Below are 22132 nucleotides of genomic sequence, written 5' to 3'. Positions count from 1 at the left end.
CCCCTGGCTGTGCTGATATTCCCTGTGAAACCATCATGTGAACAACTCTACAGCCTCATGTGTGTGGCAGAGTATGTGCTGCTAGATAGATTCAGAAGTTTGTTCTGTTTTCTAACAGTCCCTCCATCCTAGTCTGTGATTCTACAGAATCTGTGTAATACACTCCTCTGCAGCCCCTCCCACACCTTCTGCTCTATGGCAACTTTCTGCATAACAGGGAGCTGTCAACCCTAAGTGCTCACACAGCAGAGACTATATACTTTGTGTAACTGTTTCACTACTGGTTTCTACCGCTTAATACCTGTTCAATGCTCCTTTATGAGATGAAAGCTTCCAGGCTCATCACTTAATACATTCTGTAAATATACTATGCAGTGTTCTGTGTATTTACATATAGGGATTTCACTGGATTTACTTCTAAATTAATTAATTAGAAAGCAAAAGGCATCATGGAAACTGCATCCAAAATTTAACTTAGCTTCAGAGCAGATACAGGAAGTGGTTAGTCTCTGCCCACTTCACTGCTGGTCAGGAAGATTTCTTGGCTTTAGAACTGAAAATGCCATAACTCTGGAAAAAAGGGGATGGGGAGCACAATATTTGTATCTTTCTGTTTGTTTTAAAGGGGAAATCACATATAACAATTTGGTAAAAATCATTATGACATCAGAGTTTTGCTTTTAGTCTGTCAATGTATGATGTTTGTTGTATGAGGTTCCACACCCATGTCATTCTTTTGGAACTCAAAATGTGACACCTTAGAGAATATAAACTTTTACCCCTTCCCACATTTGGACGTTGCAGTAACAGTAGTGAGGGGGCTCTGCAAGCTCAATGGTGGAGTAGCTAACGCCCACAATCAGTTCTGGCACTGATCATGGGTGTTAACCATTTAAATTCTACAGGCAAAGGTGCCCTGAGCATTTAAATGTTGGCGGCCAGTAGACGCCACCATGTTGTCTCCGATTGGCGCACCCTATGACATCACTGATCAAATGATCGGTCGCCATTTCCCTAAAACCATAAACATGTTAGGTATTGCCAAGGGCCAAAATGCATATCTATCAAAATACAAAAACTGTTATTCCTGGCGGTGAACCCTGTGATGAAAAATAGCACCCAAATGTCCGAATTGCCACTTTTTCGCTTTTCAATTCACTTTACATAAAATGTTAAATGAAAAGTGATCAAAAGGTCGTACATTCCCCAATGCAAAGAAGCAAAAGGTTTTAATCATTTTAAATATATTAAAACATAATAAAACCTATATCATGTTGGTATCTCTGCAATTGTACCGACCCAAAGAATACATTTGAGGTGTCATTTAGAGCACACAGTGAAATTTGTAGAAACCGAGCCCACCAGAAAAGGACATAAATGTGTTTTTTTCACAAATTTCACCACATTTTGAATTTTTTTCCAGCTTCCAAGTTCACAGCATGGAAAACAAATCTTAATACAGCTCTGTACATGGAAAAATAGAAAAGTTATTGATTTTTGAGGGTGGGGAGCAAAAAAAGGAAACACAAAAACTAAAAAGGGCAGTGGCGTTAAGGAGTTAACTAGTGTAAATCAGTTTTTGGCAATGAAGTTTCATAAACATGGGAGTGTTCAACAATCATCGCTACATCTGACATATATCTGAAATACTGCTGATGTTTATGGTTTTTCAACATTTCATAATTTGGACGTTTTCTGTTCTGACTGCAGTGGGTTGATGTATGTGCAACTTTTAAAGATCCACAAAGTGACAAATATATTGATTTATCACATAGGCTTTTTATATTGTAAACATTTTCTACATTTTAGGGAGAGTACTGACTCCTCTCAAGAATATCAGTGGGTATGGAGACTTTGGGGCATATTTATCAGGGCCTCTGCGTCACGTCAGCTTATTGCTAGCACCTGTGATTATTTGCCCCAAATTGCTGCATGCACAATTTTTTCTTATATGCGGACCATGAACTTTCATAGAAGTCAATGGATCAGAAAAAGCGGACAGTACACGAATAATATGCTTATGAGGTCCGTTTTTTTCTTAAATGTTGCTAGCTAACTAAATGGGTAGGGAAGAAAATAGCTTAGAAACCAAACCGTCAGAATGAGCCCTTACTGCCAATATACAAGCAGCATGGTCTGTTGTTTGCTCCGCAAGTGTCGTCGACATGTAGAGATCTGCTCACACACCTATGACAGGAGAGATGAATTATTATTAAATTATTAAGAATTATTATTATTATAAAATGATTTCCCAAGCTATATAGCTCTCAGCAGACAGCTCAGGAGACCAGTCTGCCAAATGTCACAAACTAAGCAAATGTCATTTTTGACTGGACAACCCCTTTAATAAATAGAGGCACTCTCCAGTGCACACAAAGATTTCTGTGACACATAAAGAATGTCATGTTCAGTACAATTCCATACTACAATTTTTCACTTCTGATTTCATGAATCCAGATATTGACTAGAAGTTAAATTATTGGAATGCATCCTAATCAATCACCCGAGGACCTTTCACACATTCCACAAATACATTTTCTCTACATTTTTCCCTGAAAACAAATTGAGAGATTTATCTTTTTTCTTTCTAGTTTTCTAGTTCCCTTTTTGTCTAGTTTCTTAGTCTTATTTGTCTTAGGTGGATTCTTCTTGTGTTAAATTGCACCTGTGCCTGAATGTCTAACATTACTGCTTGGCATGACCAACGGGATGAATGGAAATGAGCAGGTCGAAAATAGCTCTGTATTGTTTATTTGAAGCACTTACAGTAGATTTACTTACCTTTGTGAAGAATCGGGATTCCTTGGAATTGAGGTAGATGCTTGACATTTATGTAACTTTGGATTTTATATGGGTTTGACTTACCTTTGAATCGTGGCTCCCTCCCTGTTTCTCAGCAATAGGACCTGCTCTATAATATGCGGCATGGTCATCCGACTTGGTTACATTGTGACCGTGCTCAATAGACCTCTATGGGACCTCATTTTTGTGGGGTTTTTTTTCAGTGAGAAAAGCACCACCCCGGCATACATAACCTTATCATGTGCAACACAAAAGAGAATTTTGCAAAGAACATCAATTTAATCACAAATCTGCACCACATAGGAAGTGGTGTAAATGGTGCAAAAATTAAAAGTGACATCACTGGATCTAAACATATAAAATTATTCATCGTGAACTGAAGGAATAAAGGTCTATAAGGAGGAATTATTAGTGTACATTCAGTGTATAGCATAGAGCCATGTCATAGTGGCCAGTATAGGTGGATGCCCAGGCCTGCGGCCTCCAACGATCGGTCAAACCCCGGCTCCATATGAAAATATGCAAACGGATTGGCAAAATGTCAGAGGTGCCACTGCTGCTGCAGTTTAAACATTCCCGCAGCAGCTGCCCGCACCATTGACATGATTCATATAAATGGTGCCGTCATGTCACCTGCAGCGTCGAGTCGGCGAACCACGCCGCATAACAGAAGCGGAGGCTATGCCGCATGGCAGGGGAGTGGTGAAAGGTAAGTACAGTTTTATTCTTTATTAATGCCTCACTGAAGCCCTACTGAATAAAATAGCTGTGGGGCTGGAGCTATATACTGCTGGGGACCTGCGGCTACATACTGGGGGCCTGGAGCTATATACTTGGGGCCTGGAGCTGTGTTTTTCAGAATAATGGCCAGGGGTTGTAGACTTGTTGTTGGCAAGGCTGTGAATGTCGGCTGTGGGACACATGGATGCAGCTTGTAGTGTTTGGGCTGGCAGTGATGGTGCAGTTTGTGTTGGAGTATGGCTGTGGCTATTAGGGTTGTTGCAGGCATGAAGGGGGATTGTAGGGTGGGTGCTTGCACAGCTGTGCCCCAAATATTTGGGACTGACAGTCTCTCCTGCATAGTTTCATGTATTAATGCTGCCAATTGGACTCTGTATGTTGCTGGTTTACATATCGCAGTCTGGTCTGTGTAGGATTTTTACCTCAAGGTGTAAAATTTTTTTTTTCTATTGCCTTTATGCCGCCTTTTTCCAATTTTAATGTTTTTGCTCATTTAGGTATCAGTGAATTTCCTGTGCAAAAACTGTGCAAAATAGGCAGGACTTGTGCAGATGTTAAACATACATGTGACTGGAGCACACACAGCGCAGCACACTCGTGTCAGAAGGCATTTAACAATGTACATACACTAGACTAAAAATCAGACGGAAACCTGCAGTCCAACACAAAGACATCTCCGCAAACCACTGCTTGAAGATAAATCTCCCCGAAGGAATAGGACCTGCTTCATACAGCCATGGGTGTGAGGCTATAAAAAGATATGGGTATGTGTGCTTTTCCAAAGAGAAATCAAAATCACCCACTGAGGTTTTGATTACTCTATGGAAAAGACTCTACCGAAAATTTGGTAGGGCATCGATGTCAGATTGCCGTGGGTCGGTAGAGTATGTGGAGCCAGATGTACTAACCCCCTATTCTGTGTAGGGTTCCGCTTCCATTCAAATGACTGGAAGTTCAGCAGCAAAGACCTGGCTTGGTCTCTGTGTTTCTTCTAGAAGTCCAGGGCCACAGCTGCTGATCTGAGATGAATAAGGGGCCGCCTGTTGTCAGACCTCCACTTCACCTCTTCTGTAATATGAAATCTAAAAGAGTTACAAATCAGTCTAGAAACATGTCCATAGTGGTGGTTTGCCCATAAAGGAATGAAATATGTACACACTATAAAGAAAAAAACAATCCAAACATAATGAAGAATTTATAATTTAATAAATTTAAAAAACAAATTTGAGCATATTTACAGCATTAAAATAGTAGGTTGCCATAAAAACAATGGGGTTTTGTATGAAAAGTGTTCTGAGGGCGCTGCAGAAAATGCTGATGAAATATACATATCTCCATGTCATCTACTTAGACAAACCCCTGATGGCAGCTCATAGCTAACTATGAGGATAGTATCAAATATTGGAGACATGGTTTTCTTTCTTGCCCATATACAAACCTGTGCGTGAACTTTCTTTCATACATCACCCCTACATGTATATACTGATTCCACGACGTGTAAGCCAGAAAATGATAAAAACAACCCAAAAACAGTAGTCACGTTCATATTATAATAAGATACAGCAGTCAATGAAATACTGGTGAAATGTCATGTTATGATCGCTTCTGTATTGAGCTAATACCATCGTCATATCTGGAATCTTTGCTGGTTCTTTCAGTCATCCTATATAGAGATACATGAAATCTACAGTATATAGAGATTTCCTCTGGTATATGCTGGCTCAAGTGAATTAAATTATTAGTAATAATAGTCCACACAGTGGGGCATATTATCAGTTACTTATACAAGACCTTCTATTCCATCTTTGCACATCTATTGACTTTTAAGTTGATAGATAGTTGAGTTTAAGCCATAAAATGCAAACAATTCTGGTAGCTTTTTGGAGCTACTTAGGCCATGCTCCCTCTGACTAATTTTGGGGTTATGAGTTGAAGGGTGTAATTACAGTATAAGGCTACTTTCATTCAGCCGTATGCCCGCCCGATTGCATCGCTGGATAGAAGGAGGAGGAGGCAACCCCTCCATTCAGAACAGCAGTGCACGGCCGCACACACAGGGAACAGCGTGTGTACGGCGTGGAACGGTGCCACACATTAATAGAGAATGGTACTGCCGCCGGGCCGCCATTGCCGTCTATGGGGACATATATGCGGCCGTAGATTTGCAGCCGCATTTACGTCCACATAGATGGCCGACTGAATGTACCCTAATACTGCCAATAAGTGCTCATCATATACCAAAAAATTGCAATACCCAGTTATTAATTATTCATACATTTCTAGTAAGTAAACAGAGAGCCAATTTCAATTTCTAAACGAACTGTTGTTTTATGGGGAGGATTTAGACAGATAAGACAGGAGAACTCACTGATTCTCTTTAAGGGCTTATTCACATGGCCGTCTGCGGGGACGTACATGCGGCCGCAAATTTGTACGTCCCCATAGACGGCAATAGCGACGTGCCGCAGATACGGTGCCGATCCGGCCCGCACACTGCAAAAAGATAGAGCATGCTCTATCTTTTGGCGTGTGTGCGGCCGTGCGCCACTATTCTCTATGGAGGGAGGAGGGGTCACCTCCTCCTCCTCTCCAGCACACTGCGGTATACCCACACGGCGGGCATACCATGTGTGAATGGACCCTTACCAATCTCTCCTGGACAGTGCTACCAATCTCTCCTGGACAGCGTTACCAATCTCTCCTGGACAGCGTTACCAATCTGCTGTCAAATGCTACAATAGTCATAGACTCATCCTGAATATTGTGTGAAAGGGGAACTAAGTGGTTTAAATGTATGGAAAAGGAAGTATAAATAAAGTTACAACTGTTAGGGTACATTCACACGCGGTATGCCCGCCGTGCGAGCATACCGCCGTGTGCTGGAGAGGAGGAGGAGGTGACCCCTCCTCTCTCCATAGAGAATAGCAGTGCACGGCCGCACACATGCCGAAAGATAGAGCATGCTCTATCTTTTTGCGGTGTGAGGCCCGGATCGGTGCCACACATGTGCGGCCGCATGTACGTCCCCGCAGACGGCCATGTGAATGAGCCCTTAGTGATATGTGATAGGGTATCTCTGGGTGTAGCTAAGTAAGGAGATGTCATGAGACTATTATTGTCATGAGATGAATTAATGGAGGATCGTATCATCTGCTTTCATTGCCTGACTCCGTTTTCTCAAAGTATAAAGATAAAAAACCTTTTCAGATGGTGGGTGTTTGCTTATTTAGTCTCTGCATTGTATGTACTAGGAGATGTTCACTCCTGAATTTGGTATCTCTAGCTGCGACTCTAAAAGGCTTTATTATCACTGCAAGAAGGTGTCTTATATGTGCTGTCAAAACCCTGACTGAAATCTATTGGCCCTGATTATAAGTCCATGAATTTATCAAATCCTAGCACATTTTGCCCCAAACCGCACGTTATACAGCCTGACATAGAATTGTGCTGTTACATACACCAGGAACCACAGTGCACCCCGGCACAGCCAACTCCACGCCGCTCCTTGCATACCTGGCATTGAGGTGGCTCAAAGCGGGGAGAATTGCATATTTTTATGTAAGAGCATGATAAATCCCCTCAATGAGTCTATGTGGAGCCGCAGTACATGGTTATGGCTTCTGCTATAAAGGATAGCACAGACAAGTCTTATTTATTCACATTGTAAAGCCTATTAACCTTTGACTCAAATAGGAGAAATTCAGTTTGGCTGGAGTCCAAGTTACCATGATTTGTGTCAAATTTATGAAAGTGTTGGTGTGATCTTTGAAAAATTTAGAATTTCTTTGAAAGTGAAGAACTTGTCCAATGATGTTTTATCACTTTTGATGCCATCCACTTACTGGAGTGAAATTACATGATCATTTATGATGTTTAAAAAGACTGGTAACCACAGCATAAAGATGAAAAGGGCACCAAATTTGATGCAAAAGCAGGTGTACACCAACTAACATCAGACAAGTGGTGCACAGCCTGTAAAATCCCCCAACAGTAGTTCAATCCATGCACATTCTGTACCTGATATATCAAATTTATGTAATGTCAGAACACATGAAATATCGTCTTTTGAAGTTGATCATTTTGTGTGGTCTTTCCTACCTATCCTTAGCGTCCAGTGCCATCTATTATTTTCTCTGGTTTGTGGATGTCTTTCATGTCCCCTATCCCCATAGTTTAGATAATGCAATGGAACAGAGCAATGAAACTTGCCCATGAAAGGTAATACCTGCATCAGCTGCTTGCATTACATCTCACAACAGGGTTTTCATGTTACTAACCAAGCCTATTAGCGGCCATATTGTAATTCATTGAAAAAACAAAGCAACAACCCAAAACATGGACAAAGGTTGTGTTAGAAGAATCAGCAATTAAAACATCCAAGTATATATTTGCAGTGGATATATCAGATTGAACATATATTCCAAAATAGAAAAACATTCAGGCATCACAGATTGAGATTCTGACATGAGGAATGGAGTCCTCCAGCAGCATAGAGATGTAATATTGGGGATGTATTACAACATGAATACAAAAAGGTTCATGGTCCAACAGAACTGTACGTAAAGAATCGCAGCTTTTTTGCCTATATTTAAAAAATGTATAAAAATTACCACCCTCAGGTCTGAGTCAAAGCAAAAGGTTGAGCCCTGTTATATGGTCTAGGTTAATTCCTATGAGCATGTGTATACCCATCCCCAGCAGGTCAGTGTCAATATCTTATGGCAAGTGTTTAATTGTAGATACATATAATACAGACAGAAGCAAATAAAATGGTGTCCTACTACCTCTGTCCTACAGGATTGGACCTGTACAGTACAGACATGGATACTTCTTTTTGACTCCTTCAAATTATAATCTAAGAAGGCGGACATTTCCGAGTGCTTTTCTTGGTTGAAAAGGAGAAATGATTGTTAAACTACATTCTGTCATTTGGGTGATGAAGATGAAGCTCACAAGATGTGACATAACACAGAGTTAGGATCCATACAACATAATCCCCCTCATTTATACATACATTAGATGCAATACATTTACAACTCCAGGGCAGAGGAGCTGCACAGACTTTTGCAGACATTTTTGGAAGGTGCTTCTATAGTAATTCCTGCAGTAAAGCTGCAATCTGTGCATTTAAAATGTCAAGTCAATAGGAAACAATCACAATGTATAAGTACAGTAAAAGTCACTGACAAGAGCCAAGAAGCTGCACAGTGTTACGTGCATAGTTCACTTATCTTTGCTGTAGGCCTAATATAGGCCGCTATAGAGAATAATCCACAGCATATGGTAGGTATGAAACTCTTTGTAGATCTCTTGACAGCTCCTCAGCAGCTTGAACCTAAAGCAAGTTTTTTGTAGATCCACAATGGTTGAGGCAATTTGGGTTGCATTGTAGCTCACTGGATTAAAAACCTGCCAACTTCATCCAACTTCAACTTACGGCCTTCTGCTCTGCAACCAGACTTCTTTTATGTTCATTCTCTTTCTCTTTCATATTGGCAGATACGGCTGTTAGCTGACCCGTCTCACTGTAAGCTTTGGAAGACAAACGACCATTAGTGGTGGCATGCATACATCATCCATTTGTACTATGACAATTGTCCAGATTTGCAGTTATGTTACCTGTGATCATAAAAATACAGCCCCAACTGCATATACCATGTTATAGAGCTGAGCTTAATGTACAAAGTGTCATATATGCAAGCAACATGCTAGACTACTGTAACTCTCTACTAATCTATTTTCTTTATCCTTATCTTTAAGACCAAATCCAGTCTGTGCAAATGACTGTTCTGGCTGTCTGTCTCATTCCGAATACAGTTTAAAATAATAACCCTCATCCACAAAGCTCTGCATAATGCTACACCTCCATATCTTTCTTTTCTCATTTCAGTCGATCACCCAACCCACGCTCTTAGATCTGCCAGTGATGATAGGTTAATCACTACTTTGATTCGAACCGCTCATGCACATCTCGAGGACTTCTCCTCAGCTGCACCAATTCTCTGGAATGCCCTTCCCCAGACTCTCTTTTCCAACCCATCCTGTGCAGGCTTCTCTGCAGTCCCATTGATCTTGGAATTTGTATATAAGATGGTGGCCAATGGCTGGTTCAAGCAGCAGCATTTTTATTTATTAAATCATTTTATACTGTTCCCTTATAATGGCTTACAAGCTCTTATACCTCTTGTGTCACCCCCTCATCCTCATAGACTGTATCCTCTTGCGAGCAGGGCCCTCACTCCTATTGTTCCATATGACTGTTTGTACTCTGTAATGCATGTTATAGAGCAATAGGAACTGAGCAGCTTGTACATAATGTCATAAGAAGCATGTTATAGAACTGGAAGAGCTAAGCAAATTGATAATGTGTGTGAGAAAAGTTTCAGTTTAACTTCAGTTTAACATTTATTTATGCAATTATTTCTTTGTTCAATAATAGAGGTGAACAATATACATTCTACAGTACATGATGTTTTTAACTATTATTACGCTTTATATTTTTTTAATAAATAAACATAGAAAATTCAAGTAAATATCCAGTTCAAGATCAGATTTCCATCTAGCAGAGCCAGCTACTCTGTTGTTAATGAAGTTAATGAAATGTTTGTGGCTATTCTTCCATGTAACATCAGTCAAAGTTCAATCTTTTACTCCTTTTAAAAATCCACCTGTGGATCTAGATAAAATATTGTACACTACAATACTTCACCAGCCTAACCTGCATATTCAGTACTATTCCAGCACATCTGGAAAGCGCAAAAGCGCCATAATGCTAGGGCTGATGAAAAGACAAATATGTGTTAATATGCCTTAAAGGGGTATTCTCATCTGGGCATTTACATTTAAATAAATTCATTTGCCTTATGTAAACATTTCTTCAATTGGATGTTAATAAAAATTTTTTTCCTGTGTGAAGATAATTTCTCATAAATGTAGCCATGTTGTCCCTTAGAAACGAGATGGCTTCCTCGGATACGACCACCTCACACTCTGGCTGCGGTGGCCAGACTTGCGCTATAAAGTCCTGTCGTACCACCAGGATTCAGCAATCATTACCACAGGGTGGCGGTGCGACATGCAGTAACTCCCAGACATTTTATATACAATAACCTTTTGTTTCTTTGTGCAATCACTCCAGCAGAGGTGGCCGTATCCAAGGAAGCTATATTGTTTCTAAGGGACAACATGGCTACATTTATGAGAAATTATCTTCACACAGGAACATTTTTTTTAATAACATCTAATTGAAGAAATGTTTATATATGGCAGATTTATGAAACTGAATGTGAGTGCCCAGACGAGAATACTCCTTTAATTCCTCAAAATCTGCTAGAGGTCTTTTGCTGGCCATCTTTATCAGTGTCATCCATCCATGGTTACTCAGTGTTTGAAGATAAAAGGATAATAACTAGTACACTTTTTAACATCTGTGGTATTTCTATCTGTTATTAAATCTGTAAAACCTGGCTCTGATTGGCTGTAATGTAAAGGTCTAACACCGCCCCCACCCCCGTCCAACCATGGTGGTAAGCAGTGGACCATTACCTGCACTGTTGTCTCTAAGGCAGACATTAGCAGATGTTTTTGGTGTTAATATACTGGCGGGTACCCAGGCTTTTCGTTTTGAAGTAAGTTCTTTCACTAACCTGAAATTAAAACAAATAATTCGCCACATTACAACATACTCCATACACCTAATAGAGACTTTAAAAGAAACCTCTCATGAGGATTTAGATCCAAACTCTTCCACCAACCTGCAATGCAGGACAGTGTCAGGGTCATGTCCAAGAAAATATATTTAAATGCTTTATACAAATGTAAAAGTAATGAGTCACAGAGATGAGAAGAGTCACTTTGGGATGCCCCCTACTGGTTTAATTGATGCCCCATTGTCAGGATACATCATTGCTGGGTGGCAGATGCTGAAGGTAGCTAGTTATAATCTACCCTATTTTTCGGACTATAAAACGCTTCGTACTATAGGACACACCCCTGATTTAGGTTTCCAAAAAAGGAAAAATATATTTTACACCAATTAAACTATCCTTGTTGGTTGCACTAAAGCACAGCACACACAGATCGGTTCCATCCATACAGTTACACACACAGCTCTGCTTCATCCATACAGTTACACACACAGCTCTGCACCATCCATACAGTTACACACACAGTTCTGCATCATCCATACAGTTACACACACAGCTTTGCATCATCCATACAGTTACACACACAGCTCTGCATCATCCATACAGTTACACACACAGCTCTGCATCATCCATACAGTTACACACACAGCTCAGCTATACACACAATACCCCCCCTCACTTCCCACCTTCCTCTATTCCCCTCTTCTCCTTTTTCTTACCCTGTCCCAGGGCAGCATGTCCTCATTCTCAGCAGTATGTGGTGATGTAAGAAGCATGGGATCAGTCATATGATGCTGACATCACTGCAGCTCTTGTCTCTGTTAGATCGGGTGCAGCTCTATATCAGGGCATCACCCGATCTCCCTTACAGCGGTCAGGAGGGTCTGGCAGTGCTGGATCCTCCTGACCTTCGGTCTATAGGATGCAGGCAAGATTTTTTCTTGCTAAAAAGTGCATCTAAGGCCTCTTGCACACTAGCGTTGCGTTTCACGTGCGGGTGCAATGCGTGAAAAACTGACGTTTTGGCTGCGTTTTTGTTCCATTTTTCCTTGGAGTAATTTGCGTTTTTGCGTTTTTCACGCGCGTGTTGTTAGCGTTGTTTTTGCGTTTTCGGCGCATTTTTGACGCGCGTTTCAATGGGAGACTCGAGCAGTTTTCAAAGGGACCATGATTTGGGATTAAAATGTGTTATTTAATTGAAAAATAATGTCTTCTGATAATTTGCAAACATCTGCGATCTATTCTTCACTGTTCCGCGCGTATATTATCTCCCGACAATTTAGCAGATGTGAAGAACAGTGAAGAATAGAATAAAACCAGTGAACACAGTGAACACAGGATCATTTAAGATAAAAACACAGTGCAGAACACAGTGCAGAATAGATTACAGATGTTCGGCACATCTGCTTACTTGTCGGGAGATACGCGCGGAGCGGTGCGAACAAAATAGCATGTGAAGAACAATATATATGTGTGTAAAGAACACATTGCAGATGTTTCCATACATCTGCAATGTCTTCTTCACACATATATATTGTTCTTCACATGCTATTTTGTTCGCACCGCTCCGCGCGTATCTCCCGACAAGTAAGCAGATGTGCCGAACATCTGTAATCTATTCTGCACTGTGTTCTGCACTGTGTTTTTATCTTAAATGATCCTGTGGTCACTGTGTTCACTGTGTTCACTGGTTTTATTCTATTCTTCACTGTTCTTCATTGTGTTTTTTTAATTAAATGATCGATCGCGAGCAGGGGAAATACTGTTATACTGGTCACCTAGCAACCCTTACGTTTAAAACGCATTGCACTCGCATTGCACTTGCAATGTTTGCGAGTGCAATGCGTTTTTGATACGTCCCCATAGACTTGAATGGGGCGTGAAAAATGCGCGTGAATCGCAAAAATAGAGCATGCTGCGATTTTGACGCGCGTGCAAACGAACGCAAGCACGCGCGTTGAAAACCACGCAAATGGAGAAAGACCCATTGAATACAATGGGACAGAGTGCAATGCGAGTTCTGCGCGTCAAATGCACGCGCAGAACTCGCGCGTGAAAAACGCCAGTGTAGAAGGGGCCTTATAGTCCAAAAAATATGGTACTTATTTTATGGGACTGTAGTCCGTAAGGGTCAGGTCACTGTGACTCTTCTCCACCCTTGTGACTCCTTAGGTCTTTTGTAGGCAGGGTTCAAAGTTCTTTCCTGTGAGAAGAAGGACGTCACTGTGAACCTGTCACTGTCCTGCATTACATTGCCATCCAATACAGTTCATTCCTTAACTGCCAACATGAATAGTAGAATTCAGCTTGTAACTATTGTGGATGAAAAACGATAGGGGCAGTGACATAACTATAGAATATGCAGTAAATCAGTACATATTTTGCAGTATATAAGTAATTGAGACTAAGCTAAACTTTTGCATTTGACCTATGAGTCTTTAGTTACACCCCTGGGTTACGGGTAGAAGGTAATTTAAGACTATATTAAATACAGTATAAAATAACATTGTTCACTAGTACACTAATATTCCAATGAAGACACATGATTTCCCACTAATATTATGGTAGATTTTGTGCTTCTTACCACTGCCCATTTTCTCCACATTTCTGGAACTGTACTATATCCCCTGGGTTAAGGGAAAAGGCTGTTGGTAAGCAAGTCTCAAAACTACTTTCAACACAGAAAAGGCTAGAATCCTGCAAAGGTAAAACAAAAAATAGATTTCAAATAATGTATGTGTACATTAGAGCAGCAAGCAGGTAAGGTTATGAGGCAGATTGATGGATTACAAAACATGTAGGGTATAATTACATTTTGTGAGGGAAGTATAATGGAGATTATATACTACATTGGAACTTGTTTAAGGGGATAGCACATAAGGCAATTGACAAGGGAAGTTCCAGCTTTTGGTCATGAGAGTCAGTGCAGGGCCCTATACCTCAACCTTTACCCATAGAAATGTTGTAGTTAGTGTTACTTCATTTTATGCATGTTCCTTCTGATAGAAGCAACACATATCAGCAAAATAAAACAGCATGAAAAACTGTTAACATACCATTAAAAGGAAAATCTGTATCCAAAGCTTTTACTTTACTTTTACTGACAAAAAATGTGCCTTGAATTTTTTTTCTTGCCTTGGCTTCTTACGTTCAAAGTGCAAGACAAGCTTTGGCGTTTTAGAAGCGATTAATAAGTAAGCATTTGTTTTATATCACCTTTTCTTATTGCTTAAATAAAAATGAAGTAACTATTTGTGTTTGAAATTAGTAGAATCTTGGAGCATTTGCAGAAACTTTGTTGCGTTTCTGATATGTAGCCAGCTTTATCGACTACTTGTACAGTGAGCAAAGCACTTGACCTGCTCTAGTTATGTTTGCTTTTGTGAACAAGCTACTTCTGGAAATATATGTATAACTGCCCATGTACAGTAACTTAATAGAGCTATATCTTGTTTAGTATGGATGACTATCATCCTGAATCAGTCTTCAGTAAGGCCCCTTTCACACTTAGGTTTTTCACGCACGTGTTCTGCGCGTGCTTTTGACGCGCAGAACTTGCATTGCTCTCTGACCCATTGTAAACAATGGGCTTTTTCAGACTTGCATTTTTTTTCATGCACACACGCGCATTTTTTTTAAAGCAAGTTTAAATCTCGACATGCTCTACTTTTGCAAGTCACGCTTGAAAAACGCACCATACAAGTCTATGGAGATGCATCGAAAACACATTGGCCGAACGAAAACCCGACAGATTCGGAAAAAACGCTGCATTTAAAACACGGAGCTTGCACTTACCTTCACTCAGCCCGAGCCGGTGAACTCCAGCGTGTTCCGATGCTTTTCAGCGCAGCAGCGCCACCTGGTGGACGGCGGAGGAACTACCTTAATAAATCCCAGCCGGACCCGAATCCAGCGCAGAGGACGCGCTGCTGGATCGCGAATGGACCGGGTAAGTAAATCTGCCCCAATGTACTCTGAGACACTTGCAAGTGCAATGCGTTTTTCACACATCAATTGCCATAGAAAAGATAGAGCTCAGTCCTGAGTCCTTTCATGCGCATTACCTGCGCATGAAAAACACATTGAAATTCCATTGAAAAAGCGCGTGAAAAAATGAGACACTGAATAATCTCTGACTGAAAACTGATTGAACTCTGATGCAAAATGTCAGTTTTTCACTGACCAAACCCTGATCGCACCCTGATCAGACTCTGACGTGATCTGCAATGCAAGTTGGAAGGGGCCTAAAGAGTTCCAATCCAAATAATTCAATTCAAACCAAAACCTCTAGGAAACATTTGTAAAAAAGAGTAGAAATAAATTACGGTACTTTGACTGCAGTGGATTCTTCCTCATTATCAGAATTTGAGAGCTCATCGTTGCTAGAGGGAATAGCAGAAAAATCTTCATATGTTTCCAGAGAATTGAGATGCTTTGGCCAATCTAAAGAGAATAAAAACACAAGTCATATGTTTAATATTTTAACATAAAGGTATTCACCTAGTCATCGAGATATGTAATGTATGTTAACTATTATGTCCGGACATTATCCCTTAAAGAATCTCCAACTGTCATCTTTATTTTTTTCACATGACCTGAGACTGAACATCTCTGCTGGAGGTGCAATGTGATTATCCTCATTATAGAAATTCTAAGAAGCTGAGATACTACAGTGTAAGGAGGCTGAACTGTGAGCTCCTGGTTGTGGTAGTAGTAAGTGTGAAGAGCTCACATGGTACAGCCCATGCCATTTTTAAAAAACACAGGAAGACTTGATGAGTGACACATCACTCATCACTAGAGTTAGATTTTTACTGCTGCTCAGCACCCATCCCAATGTGATAAATAGAGATAGAAATAGCAAGGAAAAGAAAAGCTGAGAGATCGACACATGGAAACCCCTTATGAAACACATGAGATTTTTTTGTTCATGTTGGAGTGTCCCTTTAAACTTTATCTTAGCTTAGTGCATAGAACAACAAACACAATGCCCATTATTGTAAAGGATTGTGTAGTACCTACAGTGACCACTGTAATTTACTAGTGATAAAGTCCAATTCCACAAAAGCTAACTTGATGTAGGGGGAAATATGATTGTATGGGGCAATCCCAATAAGAGGAAATATAGATGAAATATGTCATCTCACTTTCCTTGTATAAATAAGCTTTAAACATATGAAGACTTTTTTCAAATATTTAGTAGTAGTTTATTGGGATACAATATATCAGTACAATTTTACTGCCTTGAATTTAGGCAACTAAGACCTATGCTAAATGTAATAAATTTATGAGTGCTACATGATAACTTCAGTGCATATTTAGACACTTGTAGTCTTCTTGGTTGGCTTACTTTTGACCAATCCTTTGAGCCAGAGTTTTGCTTATATTTGGCACATTTTAAGTCATGCCACAATCCTTTCAGAATTGCTTCAGGATTCTAGTGCATTTGCTAATAAATCTACCCACATTAAGTGACCGAAGTTACAGAAAAAATACAATAGCCACGGCACCATGGCCAAAGGTAAGTTTCATCCATCACATTAATCTATTTAGGTCACAGGCTTGTCGTTATGCAGAAAATGATTATGGAGTGTTATGGAAAAACTAGCTGGCTACTACCATATAGAAACTGTATTGTAGCATAGTACATCCAGTGTGCATAAAAGAAGTACATCAGATGTTTTATGTTATACTTCTGAAAACAAGAGCTGACATAAATCAGACACAATTGTACAAAAAGCATGCAACAGATACTAACAAAAGAACAACATTGATACAATTACAAATCAAGCATGCTCAGGGATGACCACATTTGTAATCATAGTTTCTCAAATAAAATATATTTAACTCTGCAGATATGCAATTCAGTCCCTCTGTATAAGTAAATGATATATAGTAAGGAAATATATGTGGTATAAAGATCTATTAAATAGTATATCAAATTTAGTTAGTACAAAAAAATTTAAATAAAAGGGAAACAGTACAAAGAAGCTGACAGCAGACAGAACACTCAAAACAAAACATTCAGTATGAATATTTGCATGGCTGCAAAAAATGAAACTTACCGTAGATCCCTAAACATATACCACCTGGTAAAATATAGCTAAGACTATTGTAGTCTGATCTATCCTATCTTACATAGTATGCAGTTATTTCTATGTAGAACATTGTACACCACTTCCGTTTTTATTACTTGAGACAGTAAAGAATTGCCTGACAGCCCCTGCTCAATTTTCTGCTCAAATACACAGGAAAAGAAGTGGTGCACACAGACACTAAGGGAAATCATTAAAGGCAACCTGTCACCAGGGACCTCATTTTCACTAAAGACAGGTTCCAAAAGCCCATCACACCTGCAGTGCAAATCTGCCTTTCTGCTTTCTCTGAGCATTTGCATTACACTATAATTGTGTGTTATAACTTGCCTTGCACCCTGACAGAATCCTCTGTGTAGTCCCAGGGTTTTGCTTTGGTTTGGATGCAAATGACTTGTCTGTGCTGCAGACTGCTAAGCTCTCAGCCCTCACCTTTGTGTTCCTGTACACTTCCCCCTCCTGCTCTGTCACAGAGCTCACAATCTGGTGAACTGACATCAGTGGGAGAGAGAGGAGCTGTACAGGAGCACAAAGGCGGGGGCCAAAAGCTAAGCAGTCTACAGCCCAGACAAGTCACATGTTGTTTTTTTAAATGTAGCCAAACAAAAACCCAACCCTTGGGACTACACAGAGGATTCTGTCAGGGTGCAAGGTAAGTTATAACACACAATTATATTGTAATGCAAATGCTTAGAGAAGGCAGAAAGACATATTTGCAATCCAAGCGTAACGGGCTTCTGTAACCTGTATTTAGTGAAAATAAGGTCCCTGGTGACAGGTTTCTTTTAAAGGAAATCTACCATCATAATCAAGCATGATAAACCAGGGACACTTACTACTAGATTCAGGCACTGTGACTGTAGTTATTTTACATTTGTTAATTATGTCCTTCTTCCTTCTAAAATCAACTTTTAAAATGATGCTTATGAGCGAGAGGGGCACTTTCTTCTCACTGCACAAGTGCTGATGGAGCAAGGGGGAAGGTCAGACAACCTGTGGAGCCGAAACACGGAGGCCTCTGGCTTGATTTTAGAAGTAAGCAAGCCATACTATCATAGTCACCGTGGTTTATCATGCTTGATGATTAATGATAATCACTACATGAATAGTCAGCTTGAAACTGAAAAATATATCCATTAATCATGTTAAATGTGCACTAGGCTTTTTATTTACACTTCATTTTAACACAGGGAGCACATGATCCTGCTGATGTTATTTGTCATCTGTGATTCATCCACAGTAGACCCATTAAAGTTAGTGGATATGTGTGCTGTAATGTCCATGGAGTAAAAATAGAATTTTTTTGCATAGAAAAACACAAGTCATAAAGCAGCCCTTTAATGTTATGTAATCAGTTCTATGGATTTAGCAAACATTATTTTCTTTAAAAGGTTTTTAAAGAATAACAATTTACTCCATCTTCACAGCTTAATAGATAAAAGAGTGATGGCTGGTGGTCCAACAGCTGAGATGATCAATGATCATACAATTATGTAGATGGAGCAGTAGTGTCTGAGCTTGGTTGCTACTCTATTTGTTTTATTTTATTGTGATCACAGATGAGTCCAGTGGTTAGGCCCATTGTAATCATACACTTATCCCCTCCACTATTGGTAAGGGGGAAATTGTCTATGGTGGTAATACCTCCTCAAGGATAGCTCTTGAAAGTGAATTATTGATCTTATAATGTGTAGTAAAAAGGACCGAAAAACAATAAATACTTTGTGCAAGATACAAAACATAAAACCACACATACATGCAAAGTAGCACAAGACAGCACTAATACCTTCGAGGCCCAGTGGTGTTGGGTCACTTTTAATTTCGTGCCTTTTTGCTTTAACATCTGGGCCAAGTGGACCTATTAAGTTTATAAATGTGGAAAATTTGTAATATGGAATGAATGCAATATTTTTTTGATTAGATATTTTAAAAAAGCAAAATAACAAAGAAAAATATCAACAAATCCTAACTCTGATATTGAGTACTAATATATATATATATATATATATATATATATATATATATTGTGTAAAGGACATGGCTTATTGAAATAGGTTAATTGTAGTACCACATTCAATATATTTATAACTGAGAAACAGCACAAAACAGTTCTATGAGCATATACTAAAGTGAATGGGAACTTACACAACAGGAACCACCTGATTCCCCCCCACGATATAATATACATATATATATATATATATATATATATAGATATACAAAGAGGTGAGGCAGCACTCGGGAAAAGTTATGAACTCGGGTGCAATTCCCAGGACCTGAACCAAGGTCCATCAAACCATAGAACAGCAAAAAAAGGCAGCACTCCGAGATTTGTGGAAATCAGAAAAACATACTCATTTATTCACACATGTGTCAAGGCTACGTTTCGGCTCCTTGCATCTGGAGCCTTTCTCAAGCTTGAGAAAGGCTCCAGATGCAAGGAGCCGAAACGTAGCCTTGACACATGTGTGAATAAATGAGTATGTTTTTCTGATTTCCACAAATCTCGGAGTGCTGCCTTTTTTTGCTGTTCTATATATATATATATATATATATATATATATATATAAATATATATATACATATATGACCTAATAAGCCACTACCAATATGTTGTCAAGCAGCTCAACACTTTCCAGATCATGTTTCTTTCATGACCCAGTGTGGTGGCATCATCCAGATTAATCTACACACTTAAATCAAGCTCTCTCTTCCTCATAAAGCCTCTTCATTGTAATTAATGGTCCTACATCCAGAGACATCACTAATCAGTCCAATACATGATGTCAATCACAGAGGAGGAGGCTTTCAGAGTTCCCCATCTTAACCTCAGTGTTAATCTCTCCAACTCCTTGACTTTATACGACCAATTTACATCTCACTTCAAAGTTGATTTTCTGGATGATGCCATCAGACAGGACCATGAAAGATACAAAAACTGGAAGGTGTTACATGGCTTGACAATATTCTGGTAGTGGTTTATTAGGCCAATTGCTGATGACAGGTTCCCTTTAAAGTTGACTCTTTGGTGATTTTTAATTTCTGCCATATATTTATGGGCAAGGTTCTCCTTCAAATCTTCTCCTGGTCACTGTAGTATTGTATGTGTACTTGCATTTGTTCTTGTCTTAATGTAATGTACGTGAAACCCTTATTAATTGCACAGAACCATGACTGTGAGCAGTCCTCCTTCCCTCCATTCTGTCTGCAAACTGTGTCTGAAGAGGTTCTGATGTAAGACTGAAACTTCAACGCAGTTCCAAATAAAAATGATATCTTATGGTTGTGTCAGGATTCATGGGGTAGTGGACCCACAGAACCACTGCGCAGGATTACGTAAGCCGACACCTGGGAGTGGAGTCTAGGTGGTACCTGGTTTTCACCAGAGCCCACCCCAAAGCGTGTTGGACTTGCTCCGCGGTCAAGGGCAGAGCTGGAGCTCACAACAGGCAGCAGAGGAATGTAGTCAGGAACGGAACCGGGGTAAAAACAGGAAATCTCAATACTAGCAATGAGCACACAGGAACAAGCTTTCGCAATGGCGCGAGGCACAAAGATCTGGCGGGCATGTGAGAAGAGGCTGGCTATTTATCAGATCACCAAGTGGCCAGCGCTGTCAGGTAAGTCAGATAGCCGCGGTAGTCCTGGGGAACGGAGGGGGGCACGGGTGCGCCTGTGACAGGTTGAAACTTCTAATCAGTGTGACTGCAATTTCATTATCTTTGAAGTAAGGGATTGGGTCCCTTTCCAGAGCCCCTAAACATTAAAAATGGTGTGCAGGGAAATTCTACCTTTTACTCTATCCTATATCCTATGTATCATATAATACATAAACAGTACAAAAGTGCACAAAATAGTTTGCAGTTTGAGAGCTCAGCAAAAGTTTAGGTTAAATCTCCAAGTTAATTTTATTATGAGCACTAAATAAAATATTTGGATGTACTAAATTTTTATGTTATGGAAAGCGTGATAATAGTCTCAATTCAACATAAGAATGTCTTTTATAAAACTGTACTATAACAATGTGCCTACTATAGTTATTTGTTTCTTGTGTCTGGCATAATAGCAAAGAGAAGTCATGGACTTCAACTATATGAAACAGAGTGAAAAGCTAAAATAACATAAATTTCTCTTTTTATAGAAATTATTGCCAACAATTGGAAGTGTAAGGTAAATTTCACCTAGTTTGTATATTGTATGTAACTTTATTTAAGATCAGCAATTATTGTTCATTTTATGGTAATGTGTCTCTACTTATATTTCTGAATTAAATACTAATAAAACGTGGTCTCATTAATGTAATAAATTTAGCAAAGTACAATTTCAGTAAAATAGTAAACATCCACAGTGAAGAAAAAGGAAATCTTAGAATTTAACAACCTGTAGATCAGTGATTTTCAACTAGTGTTCTGCGGCACATGTGCCGCGGGGAAAGTTCCCCAAACTATGGTGCCCCCCAGAGGTCGCATTAACGCCTCACCAAGCGTCATAGACGCATGATGAGGCGCTATTACTCTTCAGAATAATTGCCGTGTGTAAAAGTACACTTGGCAATTACACCCCGTAACGTCCTGCATTGCGATCGTGGAGGAAAGTATCACTGTGATCGCAGCGTGCGGGTACTGCTCAGCAAATGATGCAGTGTCCACAAGACCAATAACAAAGCTCCTTTCACGCTGTTAGTATAAAGCAGCATGTAAGAGGCTTTGTTATTGGCTCAGTGCACTGGAGTCTGCACGTGTTTCATTAGTTTGTGCGGCCGCAAGACTTCAACCACACGCGCTCCTCTGCTCCACAATTCTGCAGAACCAGGTAAAAAAGCCATTTGCCAGCTCCCATCCTGCTACT

At 39.8% G+C, this 22132-nt stretch overlaps 1 protein-coding gene across 1 annotated transcript in view; it reads right to left on the bottom strand.

Annotated features, from left to right (window-relative positions):
* Positions 1-6502: 6502 nt before the first annotated feature.
* Positions 6503-22132, bottom strand: part of MCF2L2 (MCF.2 cell line derived transforming sequence-like 2) — a 178193-nt gene continuing 162563 nt past the window's right edge. Inside the window, exons 29-33 of the mRNA XM_072142708.1 lie at positions 19071-19142; positions 15520-15632; positions 13774-13886; positions 11089-11189; positions 6503-9075 (exon numbers count right to left, since the gene is read on the bottom strand). Of these exons, the coding sequence (XP_071998809.1) occupies positions 8972-9075; positions 11089-11189; positions 13774-13886; positions 15520-15632; positions 19071-19142 (503 nt within the window). The 3' untranslated portion in view covers positions 6503-8971. The remainder of the gene's footprint in view (positions 9076-11088; positions 11190-13773; positions 13887-15519; positions 15633-19070; positions 19143-22132) is intronic.

The sequence above is a fragment of the Engystomops pustulosus genome, chromosome 3, assembly GCF_040894005.1.
Source record: "Engystomops pustulosus chromosome 3, aEngPut4.maternal, whole genome shotgun sequence".
Classification (NCBI taxonomy): domain Eukaryota; kingdom Metazoa; phylum Chordata; class Amphibia; order Anura; family Leptodactylidae; genus Engystomops; species Engystomops pustulosus.
Note: the sequence above shows the minus strand (reverse complement) of the source record. Positions and strands in the feature narration are given on the sequence as shown.